Source organism: Misgurnus anguillicaudatus, chromosome 7 (genome assembly GCF_027580225.2).
Source record: "Misgurnus anguillicaudatus chromosome 7, ASM2758022v2, whole genome shotgun sequence".
Classification (NCBI taxonomy): domain Eukaryota; kingdom Metazoa; phylum Chordata; class Actinopteri; order Cypriniformes; family Cobitidae; genus Misgurnus; species Misgurnus anguillicaudatus.
The window spans coordinates 11,541,009-11,554,340 of NC_073343.2; the positions used below are offsets into that span (position 1 = coordinate 11,541,009).

Sequence of the window (13,332 nt, forward strand, 5' to 3'; positions counted from 1 at the left end):
TGTGGTTTAGGTAATAAGAAACTTTTCTGTGTGTAAAAGTGCAGCTGTTTATACACCAAATATAACCTATGTCAGGCTTACTAACAATAAGACAGGCTTTAATATACACTATTTACAGGGTATTACTTATTTGTGTCAAATCCTAAATCTGTGGACAATCTTCAGTGACATTCCTGCCATAAATACATCTACACAGTAACCATCTACTAACAGATGGCACTTTGGTGCCATTGTCATCCTCACTAGCAAAAAGTATAGAACCCAAGAGGTAAAACTCTGATGCTTTTCTGGTAACTGCCACTAGGTGGCGCTTTGGTCCTTCCATTTTGGGGTGAAAATGCCAACTGGACAAGAGCACAGATGCACAGAATGAGCACCAAACAGAAGTTACATAAAGTAAAATAACACTCTGTCCGGCCGTCCACTGCTAAAATAATCAGCGTGACCATACAAATATTGCCTTTTATCATTTTCTGCTAACTTCAACCATTTTTTTTAATAATAGCAAACCTAATTCCTTTTAGGGACTGATGTTACATTAAGGTTATCCCCATGGGATACGGTCTAACAGTATTATAACGTTAGATGAACTCATTCTTACCTATACTTATTTAGAGAGAAATCTAACATAAATAAATTTCACAACCAAATCAGAATAGAAAATAGCAATAGAACATTTCTCAAATTAAGTTATCAGTACATTTTATGACGCCTACAATAAATACTGTATTTTCTTATGTTTTATGCTGTCATTGGTGGAATCCAACCATTAGTACACATTTGAGTTGGTTTTAGCGTACTTTATTGAGTATTTCCATTTTATGCAACTTAAAGGCGGAGTCCACGATGTTTGAAAAACGCTTTGGAAAAGAAGACGGGCCGAATACCAAAACACACTTATAGCCAATCAAATCAAATCAAATGCCGGGTTGCGTATGTGTCGGGCGGGTCTATCAACAGAAGGTCCAGATTCTATTGGGGTAGGGGCGTGTTTGTTTAGGTGATTTCAAATATCAACATTGGCTTTCAAACATCATGGACTCCGCCTTTAATTAGACATTAAATCTGCAATCCATAACATTCAGTTATAAATGAACAAAAATAAGCTATTGAATATCTAGAAAAAAATCTGTGTTTAAAACTGCCTCCTTACCTCGCCTTATAATGATTAATAATTGGAGCTGCCATGTTGACTTCTCAGAAAAAGTTTGAAAGTCATGCATCTTTGTACGAGATGTCATCACGCATAAATAGAGGAAAGCAGCAGGGTTCTGGCTACAGGGTTACAGTTACGATCAAATCTCGCAAGATGTTGGGTTTAGGGCTAGGATTAGGATGAAAACAGTGAGATTTCACAAGATTTTTTCCGTAGCTTTATACCTTCTAGCCACAACCGAGGAGCTGGCCGGCTACTTCTTTGCATGTGCTCTGAATGGGACTGTGTAGCTGGTTTAGACAACAGTTGCCTAGAGTTTAAAAGTGTCATCTAGATAGCAGCGTTTAATCTGTAAAGTTTTAAACAACGATCATGGGGAACGTCATGTTAACGTTCTTACATCTGGGGAATCATCTGTTAAAACAGTGAAAGGTCAAACTGCGGAGAGTCTATGGTTAATAATGGAATGTGACAGAACTTGTGCTAAAACAAGAGCTGTGTCCCAATTCGAAGGCTGCGACCTCTGAAGGCTGCATTCTAAGACCGACTGAGTCACAGCAGCACAACTGAAGAATAGTATATGGCCGTCCCAATTCAAAGGCTGTGTCTAAAAACCTATAAGGCAGCTGACTTGTTGCTGAAAAACAAGTTCTGAGAAACACATTCGTACAGCCTATATAGGCAGCGTAATGGAAATCAGTTTGAAATATAAACAGAAATTAAAATATATCTTTATTTACACTAAATTTGTGATCCAGCCACTTTCTTGGTCACCATTTTATTATTTTTAACTCAACCAGTCTCGACTAGGCATGGGCCGGTTACCAGTTTTAAGGTGTACCGAGGTTTTAAGTCAAGGTTTCAAAACCACTAAAATGTTCTGTGATATCGTTTCCAATGTATGAGTTGTGTTTATACACAATTTTTTTAATCATTAAGTCGTGTAATTAATTTGATGTTTACATTTAATATACATTACGAAAATAAATATTTTTTGAAAGCATATTATAATTTTAAAGGCTTGATTTTTTTACCTGGCATTTCAAAATAACACATTTTAGGTTGGAATGGCAATACCGCAACACCTGTAAAACCGTGGTATTTTTGCTTAAGGTTATCATACTGCCAGAATCTCGACCAATCACATTCCGCGCACGCCCACATATAAAATTGTGGAACAAGACAATAAAGGTATCTCTGGAGTCACGAACTAAAGCAAACATTGGATTCGGCGTGCATCGTGGCTTCCTGCCTTGGAATGCTGCCTCCGAAGGCAGCATTTTAGAGATTTCGGACGCAGCCAAAGACTGCTTACAATGCAACCTCAGAATACATCCTTCTTTCTCTGGGCTGCAAAGGATAAAAGGAATGAATTCTTCACAACCTAGGCTATCCTGAAATTCATTGCGCACCTGTAGCGGCTGAGTATTTTAAAATTAACATTTAAAAACTTTGTTAAATAACACTGTATTTAAAAGAAAAACTTTCTTGTCAGTAATTTTTTGTATTAACATTATTCTGTGAATTTTGCGTATATTTTGATTAATTTGATATTCTGTTGGTTAGTTTAATCCATATCATATTTTATATCGTCTCATTTTAGTTCTCTTCGTGAACTTCGGAGGGGGACACAGCCAATATCAGCAGGGTACGGTGGCACACAGTAGAGTAGACTGTACCCATAGTGGGAATAATAAATACTATGGAAGTCAATGGGTACAGTCAGTCTACAGGGTGCTTACAAATTATCATTTATGAAAATACCATATTTTGTGTTCAACTGAATAAAGAAACTCATAAGTTTGAAAAAAAAAACCACGAGTGTCAGCAAATGATGACAGAATTTCAATTTTTTGGGTGAACTAGCACTTTAAAAGAATTTTAACGGAAACTAACATGTTTTCTAGAGAGCAATGGTTTTGTAAAAAAAGTCTCTAAAATAAAGGATTAATATAATAAAAGAATTTTATGCTCACTATAGTGATTGTACTTTATTCTGTGTTTTAAATGTCAACATTTTTGGGTGTGTTTCCCGAAAGCATCGATAGCTAACCACGGTTGTTGTTACCATTGAACTCTATTGGTAACGACAGAACTTGCGACCATAGTTGCTTTCGGGAAACACACCCCAGGTTGGATTTCAGATTTAATTCAGCTGATAATGCCATAAAAACAGCAAGAAGCTACTGGACTGCCGAGTCGCTTTCACCCCAAAATGGCAACAGGCTGCTGCTGGGCACTGGTGTTGCAATGGAATGCTCTATTGAGTTTCACTTCTTATCAGAATACATTCTTTGTCACTAGTACCACAAAGAACAAATCCTGCATACTGTCCCAGAATTGTAATATTATTTCTTGTACAAACAACACAAGTGCACTCAGACAGTTAAGCTGATTTTGAATATGTAGGCAGAACTGCATCTTAATCACAAGATGAAACCGGTTATCTTCATTACAGTGGTGAGATGTTAAGTACAGTGAGCTTTCATCCACCTCTTCCTTTGGCAAGCCTTCAGGCAGAATAATTGCTTTTCACACAGTCTGCAACCTGATACCTGTGAAGGTTCAGTCTCCTCAATAAATTAGTTTTTCCTTAATGGACACATTTTCCATTAAATCTTGGTATTTTGAGTTATTTACAGTTTGTTATGTCAACCGAATGTCCATGCCTCAAGCTCAAGAATGGTAAAGTCATTGGTCTCGGACAGACTGCAGTTATTAAAAGTGAAACACGGGCTGCTTCTGCCAAAATACAACCTTTCATCCACCCACAGACCAAAGTGACCACTGGGAAGAAAGAGAATGAGAAAAATCCAATTTACAAATTAAATTCAGATGCTTCGGTTGGTTTAAAACACCTAACGAAGCAACAGACAACTCTCATTAGTTATTTATTCAAAGTGGCTTACATTGCATTCAGACTTTACATCTTATCAGTATGTGCATTCTCTGGGAATTTAACTAATGACCTGTCCATTACTAGTGCTCAACAATTTTAATCAAGTCACATTTATTTGTATTTAGCTAATAAAAAGCACACATAGCCACTGAAACCACTGTACAGACATCTGTATCATTTGTATATTAACATGAGAAACCTTACGGTACCTTCCTCCACCAATGGCAAATGAGTCCAAATCTCCTTTGATGAAGAAGGAATTCTCTCCAGTCCAGCGGAAACACTTAAAAGAAACAGACCAGCAGGAAAGGTCAAAAACATTTCCATGAAGAACTCTGGATTGGACAACTGATTTCTTTAATAATAGGTAACAAGGGATTTGTTCGAATATCTTTACCTTAAAGCGAGGATGCGACAAAAATAGGAAGGTCTCTCCTGTCCCGTAAAAAGCCTCACTAGGATGCAGTGGATGTGAGAGGAAGCTCCCAAAAACCTGGAGAAAAGTTTAAACTACTTTTAAACAACCAACAACAGCAAAACAATTTAAACGTTCTAGTTCTTATATGATAACTGTGTATATACAGTGTCAGCATTTACATGCATCTACTCATGAACCTCAACCCGTATTTATGTCTACTCTAATCAAAGTTTTAGAAAAAAATATGACCTGCTGGTTGTGGTCCTTGATGAGAACCAACACAGGTGAGTCTGTGGTGCTCAGTTTCCTGTAGAGAGTGTTTAGGCTTGCCCCATGTTTGTCTGTACTGTAAGACAGATGCCACGTGTGTCCTATTGTGCGTGGAGGCAGATTTCTAGAGATCTTAGAAAAAAACAGGCTAAACACCTATTTTCTATAGTCCACAGTATCAAATCGGGTGTTTCATCTCCAAAGCTATTAAGATCAGTGTGTGTGGGTATGGCACCTCTTTAATTTGCTGAGGATCCAGTATGACACTCTGGTTCAGTATGTCACTTAGACCTTCTGGTTCAGTACAAATAGAAGCTCTTGGTCCACTCTCCTCCACTGTCACCATCTATACAAGAAAACCATGCACATGACTCACTAATACCAAATAGTAATACATAATACACACATAATGGTCATATTTACAAATAAGGAAACAGAAGTGCTATTCCTTTGAACAATAATATATAGCCATACTTTAACATTGCCACATGTTTAAGACATATTAAGATGATTAAGAAGTGTAATTGTTATTTTTTTTTTAAAAATCACATGAGATAAAACATTATAAAGTTTTAAATGTAGGTTTGTGAGGAGCCTAAAAAATTCAGTCCTTTCTGCCTTCTGATTGGTTGCCGCCGAACGTCTATGCCTTTCGATTGGTTGCAGCCAAACCGCGTCATAGCTCATTACCATAAAGTTGAGCTGATTTCAACTCTCCTCAACACTCACACTGTACATGACGCGTCGTGCCGCTGATCACCAGAGCTCGCCGCCGGCTCTCATTAAAAACGAATGACTTCCGTCCACTTTGACGCTCTCACCGGTGGCAGTGTGAACGCACAGTTAGCCTTCAGAAACTTAGCTTTACAGCATGTCACTTCTCGCTTTTAAACTCTTTTATCTCTCATTATTACACGGCTTTTGGAATGCTTGATTCTGATTGGCCAGTTGCTACATTTGCAGGTTTGTTATTACCAGATAACAACCACTCAAAACTAGAAACCAAGGCCTTAAACCAGTTCAAGGAACGAAAACGAAAACCAGAAACTTTTGATGTTTTGCAGGGAACAGAAACGAAACCAGAAACTTTCCAAAAGTATATGTTCCGGAACAGAACCATTTTTTTTTCGTTCTTTGACAAGATTTCTGTGCAAAATGACTCGATGAAGTTCACTTCAGGTTGTCGTTGACTCATCGGAGAAATGAGAAGCTTGCCACCAGCAAGTAGCCTACTCAAGCCCAAGTCTAGGTAAATATTGTAGGCTACCAAGTATCTCAAGATGTTTGTTTTTTTAATACTAATTAGTGATGTAACGGATCGCAGTTGATCCCTGATTCGTACAGATCACGACCCATGGTTCGGCTCGCTTGCGATTCGCAGATTGTTCAAAGGCTTGCAAATGTTAACACTGAATTGATTATAAACAATTTAATGACAAAAAGGGGATAAAGTAAACAATTTTCTGTACGTGCAGACACATATGTGGTTGAATATGTCCGGTCCATCTCCAATCAAACGTGATTATCCCTATGCCCTTCAAAGATCAGAACTCTTGATGTATAAAAAACATTTGGCGAAAATAAAGCACTGAAAAACAACGTAATTTTCACTTTATGTGGAGCGATTGTTTATTCTGCATCTTCTTCCCGAAGCACCGTTTGGAATTCGTCCTCCATCTGTGTGTGCGCGTGTTTAAGTGCACTCAACAAATGTCGGCATGTCAGAATTACAGTTATGTCGCTTACATAGCCTTTTTAATGTTTGATGACAAGATAGAGACTTAAGGAAAATTATGTAGACTAATAATTTAAGTTTAATGTCCTAATGATCAGCCTACTTATTTGATGTCCCACAGCTGACGTGGAACGTTATTAACCGGTTCAGGAACTTCATTTTTTGTTCTAACCGGTTCAGGAACGTCAACTTTAAGGTTAAACCGAAAACGTTTCCGTTCGAAACGAACCAATTGGGAAAAAATTCTGGTTCAAAGCCCTGCTAGTAACACATGATAACCCGGATTTGTAAATTATTTTGACAGGTACAGTTTATTTTTACACATGGAAATAAGTCCCTTCAGTGTAATAAGCACGTGTTCGCATGAGAAACGTTTCTTGTTTGCACGCAAAAACGTTTCTTTTGCGCACACAAAAACCTTTGTTTGCAAATGTCCCTCTACAGGCTCAGTAAATATCAATGTTATATTTTTACAGAATGTTCTTTATATTATTTAAGATGATTTTATGTAGAAAACTATAAATTCAACTGGGTCATATTTAGTCTCCACTTACTCATGTAAATGGCAAGCATACATGTAATATGCAGGAAAATGTACATCCAGACAATTGTTATCGCAAAATAAACCCCCTTAATGGGGATACATGACCCCCCCACTATGAGTCTTGACAACACAGTCTTATTACCAGATTTATTTTGCAGTAACCACAAAATGTATACATACAAAACATAGAAAGGACAGGGTTACTGGTAGAGGAAGAGGAGTTCTGGTTTACATTAAAGACTCCTTTAGGACCAAAGGAAGTCCAATTAGATGAATCCATATCAATTGAAAGTTTGTGTGTAAATGTGGCTCTATCTCCACGGATGATGTTTAATATCCTTGTGGTGTATAATCCACAATCTAGTTGCCCTCAAAAATTCTCAAATCTTTTAAATTGAACAGTGAGGTGCTTACTTATGAAAATATTAATATTAACTGGTTAAATAAATCCAGTAGGAAACAACTCAAAGAATTAACATCAAAATATGATTTTCATCAATTTGTAAATGGACCCACTCGTCTGACAAAAACATCACAGACAGCAATAGATTTAGCTTTCTCAAATAAGCTGGAAAGAGTTTTAAAAACATACAATCTGGTGTGTGACTTATCAGATCATAACATGTTACTTGAATTGAGATCATAACATGAAACATTTAAAAGAATATAAATATGACCGAAAGGCAACTAAGTTAATAATTTTTTCATTAAATCCGTTCAAGATCATGCTTCAAATTTTTTTAGATGATGAGCCCAATAGTAGCAACTTATAACAGCATAATGTCATCAGTAAATGAGAATTCTTTTAAAATTAGAGAAGTGGATCAGGCAGCGGTATTGAAAGCTATTTCAGATCTGAATACCAATTTATCTAAAGACAACTACAACATACAGCAAATTTCCAAAAAATATGCATAAATTATTATTCAACCATTGACCCACATTATAAATGTCTTTATTAAAACTGGAATTTTCCAGAGGCCTGGAAAAAGCACTGGTTAAACCCATCTTTAAGTGTGAGAATACCACAGACGACAGACGTTAGTAACTATCGACCAATAATTCTAGTTCCGGTGATGTCAAAAATAATAGAACAAATACGATACATTCGATACAGTGAGTAATCATAGTCATCTTATCTCAAAACTGTCATCTTATAACATGTCACATCAGGCACTATCATGGTTCAATTCTTACTTAGAGTGTCGAAAACAATGTGTAGATATTGATCATGTAAAAATCTGCCCTATGTAAAATTAAGACCAGAATCCCTCAGAGAACCATACTGGGGCCTGTTCTCTTCAGCCTGTACGTGAACGAGCTGCCTGATGTGTGTCCTAAAGTTGGCCTTCAAATGTATGCCGATTACACTGTGGTTTATGTGTCTGGCAAAAGCCCTGTTGTTATCGGTAATACAAGTTAATAACTGACCTCCCAGTCCTCCCCCGCCCATCCTTCTCTCGGAGATTCGTCCTCTTCCTTTTGCTTTTGCTCCTCCTCATCCAGAAGCACAAAATCTTCATCATCTCTCTCTGCTTTGTCCTCCACACCTCCCTCCAGGATGCACAGGTCTGGCCGATGCTGGCTCAGGTAAGCGTACAGCTTGTCTGAACTAAATCAGAAAATGGCAGAGTGAAAGAGATTGAAGTTAGTCAGAAGAGGTGTTTAAAATAAGGTTATGAAGGTTTTACATTTTTTAATTTCTATTTTTTAAATAGTTTTCAATATGACTGTTAGTTCAGTTTCAATATTTTTGGCTTTAAGATACAATCGCTGAGTTTTAAAGCAGTCTCCTACAACCCCATTATCAGCACACAAAGCTATAGTTTTTCTTGTACATTTTACTAGGCAGAATTTCTGATATTGGTATCTACATAGGTCCACAGTAAATAAGGTATAATACCTTTCTTGTTGCATGGTGAACCAGGTGTCTCTGGTGGTGATTTTAGATTCATACAAAGCCCTTCTCTTCCCATGCTGCTGTTTCCATCGAATTCTCACAAACATAAGAGATCCGACTGTACCACTATTTGATGTAGCAGTACAGTAACCTTATTAGCAAAGACAGACAGAACAGATGATAGAGAAGCCTTTCCTTATATTTATACTCAGGGCTCGCAAAATTGTTAAATCCCATAGCCCTTCGGGCAGGCCCTCTTAAACTTTTGGTAGCCCAAAAAGAATATAAGTAGCCCAAATAAAAAATACATTGTTTAATGTAGAATATTGATAAATCCTGGATTTCCATGTAACCCAACTATTCCTACCCATCCCCAGCTAACAATCTTTGGTTCCCAAAACTTTCCCCTAACTTTAGTTTTTAGTTTCTAAAACGTTATTTTCCAAGGTTTTTGGTTAGCCAGGAATGTTTTCTTTAAGAAAATAAACATTGCCCTAACGTTACTTTTAGGTTAGTTTAACGTTCTCCTAACATTAGAATAATTTAATTGTTCTATTCCTGAAATATTATATGAATGTATTATAACATGAGTTATTTTTTTAATAAAAAATAACTCAAAACATCACCCATTGTATTTAGATAACATGGTATTTTATCAAATATAAACAACCAGTGACTTTAACACAATATAGAAGACTTAAAACAGATATTTATTAAAAAGGAATAAACATTTAATTCCCTTTAGGTTAACAGATCTTACCATAGCAGTTTATTTTCGCTAGAATAATGTTAGACTTTGAGGTAAAACGAAATGTATTCTTTAGGTAAACATATCTTACCACTGCTGTTTAGTCACCAATCAAAAGCTTCTTACATCATATTCTCTTAATAGCCTAGATGTGTCAAATCAATCGGAAATCACTCAAATATATTTTCCTTCTCACATACTTAAGTTAGTAACTGAAGAAAGAAACGCTAAATTTCATTTTCGTTTTTACCTTATAGACTAACATTGTTTTAGCGGCTTAAACAATTATAGTCTATGAGGTAAAAATGATATGACGTTAATTTATTAAATGACTTGAGTTTGCACTTTTTGCTGAGCACAAGATCAAAGCAGGTGCTCATGAAGAGCGAAGCTGGGAGAAGCGCATGCAGAGGGTCGCGCGCATATCAGACGTGCACATTAACGGATGGGTTTAATTATGCTTTCACTTCATTTCCTGACAAGAGGACGCGAAATTACATACAATATAATTACCTAACTAAATCTGAGACAATGCAAACACATTAAAATATTATTTCCTCCCCAAGATAGCCCGACGGGCAGGGCGGAGATACATCTTGGTAGCCCGACAGGAATTCACAATAGCCCCGGGACGTCGGGCTAGCGATTTTGCGAGCCCTGATACTCATTTTACAAGATAATAAAAATCAGTCATCATTTCCCTAAATAATTTCCCACATCAAGAAGAGGACAACATTTTACTTTTAGGTGAACTAACTCTGTAAATCTCTAAAAATTCAGGATTTCCTTACAACTGTCTATAGAAAAATGACTGCTCTTCACGCTTGCGGTCATTTTCGCAGTCAGGCCCTCCACAAAAGAAGGTGGCAGTAGCACCTGTCAGAATTCTTTCAGACTCCAAACTCTGCTGTATCTCACCTTCAGCCATGTCCCCAGTCACCCCATCTTCCTCCTCCTTCTCCTCAGCCTTTAAACCCAAAGTTGCTGGCAGACTGCGCAAGCCAGAGGGTTCTGGAGAGGGAACTGCCTCTATTGCCGACTTATGGGAGTTCCACTTAGTTTGGTTTTGGGTCTGGGTGTTAAATTTGCTCTTGGGTGTCTTACAACTTTGACATCTGGAAAAAGGTTTAACAAATCATGAATGAGGTGTTAAGGTGTTAAATGAGGATTAGTGTCTGTGCAATTGTATTGATCAAACCACCCTCTCTCTACCATTGAGTATTCATAAATAAACTAAATAACTTAATAAAACATGTATACTCTATGTTCAGTCCTCAGATGAAAATGGAAACAGATTTGATTTTTTTATGCTCTGCCGAGCACTGAGCAGCATCACAGTAAAGCAGGAAGCATCTGTGTGTGGTCTTGTTGAAGTGAATGTGAGAGATGTCTGTGTAGAAAGACACTGAAGCAAGATAATCCAGAGAGCAGGAGAACACATATTCTTTACAGCCATTCTCCTGCACGAGTGGATGACTCTTCTGAGGGTCAAAGAAGATCTTACTGGACGTCACCAAAAATATCCCAGATACCACACCCTAGTGAGACAGAACCAAAGCTACTACATTTTAGCACTAGTAAACTATACTCTAACTGAGCATTGAAGATGAGACAGCCGGAGTGGCTAACAATAAATGTAAAATAATTTCACCTTTCTATCTGTGATATAACGTGAAACCAGTCTTAGGCAAGACATGTCTGCTGGTCCATCCCCCTGACAACATTCAGATGGGAGAGCCAATAAACACACCCTTCCATCAGATAAAGGCACCGCCTCCACATCCTTAGAGAGACAAATAAACATTACACAAAGGAAAAGAACAGAAGATATTATGTTTCACAGTGCTCGGTACTACATATTACATTTCACTTCAGTTTGCTGCACAATCAAAAGCTTAGGCTGGCAATTGATGGTATACTTCTAGTTAACTGAGCTTTTGTCAGACCTTTCACTACTGTTACACACCCATTAAAAAGATTTGTAAACACACATCCTCTCAGAAACAGTCTCTCACCAACAGCTTGTCATATTCCGCATCTGAAGAGGGGGACACAAGAGCCAATGTTCCCCCAATGGCGCCGTCAACTGAAGAATCAAGGCTGTGTTCCCGCTTTGAGTCAGTTGGCATAGAAGATGCTGCCTTGTTCTTGGGTAACTGTTTGAAATGTTTTATAAGCAGAGACCTAGTCACATACTGACTATGCTGTTTCACTTCTCTTTCACCCTCACTGTTGTATATCCACTGTTTACTTATTCATATACCAGTGACAACAGCTGATTGGACAAAGCCACAGCAGACAGATACATAATTCATGCAAACAGGATCATAGTGGTGTGATGAGAGTGGGATTAGGAGAGGACTACATGTAACAGCAAACCTGATTACTGGCTCCAATTTGTTTTTATATGTGGATTAATCAACCTGGGTCTACCTGCTTATTTGTCTAAAAATTTACATATTTAGATACAATAATGTTTACCTTTGGGCCTGTGAGGTTGAGGAGGGGAGGCTCATCAAACTGAGATGCAACACTGTACACTGTTGCACCTGGAATAATCTGTTGAAGATATTAAATTTAAAGAAATTAACCTTATTTTGTCTTTACAATCAAAACTTAAATGAACATTATCAAACATGAAATAAAACTTACAAAAAAACAGACCCTCTCTTTGGTGATTATTTTCCCTGCTTAAAGGAATAGTCTACTCATTTTCAATATTAAAATATGTACTTCGACTTGCCTGAAAAGTCCGCTCCCCTTCTCCCTCTCATAATGGGAGAGGGAGGGTGTTACTGCGCCGAGTCAAAGTACTCCCAAAAGTGATATTACGCCATAAAATATAGTTCCTCTTTTAAATCCGCTTAGAAAAGCGCTATGTTTTATTTTGTACCACCAAACTTGCTCGTATAACTACTTGTCTTAAATAGGAAAAACGTTGATGTGTTTGGTCACTTCTAACTTTATCTCTGATTGGTACCATTGAATGAATGGGGCTAAGCTAAATGCTATCGAAGTGTCGCAGCGTGCTCCAGCGCTTACGTGCACGCACACAGATGATAGAGGGATGTATCAACTCTTCTTAGTTAAGGTAATAACATAGATTAATATTGAAAATGAGTAGACTATTCCTTTAAACTAAAAGTTTTGCACATACTGTAATATCTGTCTTTTAACACTGGTTTCATTTGCTGTTGCTTATTTAGCAATGAGTATCTTCAGGCATGCAAAGTTTAAGTTAATAATAATCATAATAATCATATATTCAAATCTGGCAGTTTGTATTGAGCTTTATCTATGTTTAAAGCTTAAACTTCAAACCTATGGCACAACCATTAGCTGTAAATAATAATAAATATAATTTCTTCTCTAGACCTGAAACAGTTAAAACCTAGCTATAACAGAAGTCAGTTTAGTCAGTGTTCACAAATGATAATGAGACATGTCAAATTGAGATTCTCCAGAGCTGAGGACTGTGACACTATGAGGTGAAAGACCCTTCGAGTTACACCTTATCCAAGAAAGACAGTACTGAGACACAGACAGATGCATCCATTGATCTACATTCTACTTCACTGCAGGTATTAATTAAATTATTCTCACAAAACAATCAGCTTTGACATACTTCTTATTCTTATTACAGAACTAAATAGTGTGCTATG

General features: G+C 37.2%; 1 protein-coding gene across 4 annotated transcripts in view; it reads right to left on the reverse strand.

The window, feature by feature from the left end:
• Positions 1–2,993: 2,993 nt before the first annotated feature.
• The window catches only part of LOC129417776 (uncharacterized), a 54,347-nt gene continuing 44,008 nt past the window's right edge, over positions 2,994–13,332 (reverse strand). For 3 of the 4 annotated variants that reach the window (XM_073869430.1, XM_073869428.1, XM_073869431.1), the window contains 12 exons: positions 12,152–12,229; positions 11,686–11,826; positions 11,322–11,453; positions 11,021–11,208; positions 10,589–10,782; positions 8,926–9,073; positions 8,454–8,634; positions 4,979–5,089; positions 4,723–4,875; positions 4,453–4,548; positions 4,265–4,338; positions 2,994–3,943 (listed from right to left, as the gene is read on the reverse strand). In XM_073869430.1, the coding sequence (XP_073725531.1) occupies positions 3,808–3,943; positions 4,265–4,338; positions 4,453–4,548; positions 4,723–4,875; positions 4,979–5,089; positions 8,454–8,634; positions 8,926–9,073; positions 10,589–10,782; positions 11,021–11,208; positions 11,322–11,453; positions 11,686–11,826; positions 12,152–12,229 (1,632 nt within the window). In that variant the 3' untranslated portion in view covers positions 2,994–3,807. The remainder of the gene's footprint in view (positions 3,944–4,264; positions 4,339–4,452; positions 4,549–4,722; positions 4,876–4,978; positions 5,090–8,453; positions 8,635–8,925; positions 9,074–10,588; positions 10,783–11,020; positions 11,209–11,321; positions 11,454–11,685; positions 11,827–12,151; positions 12,230–13,332) is intronic. The other variant, XM_073869429.1, reaches the window with a different exon arrangement.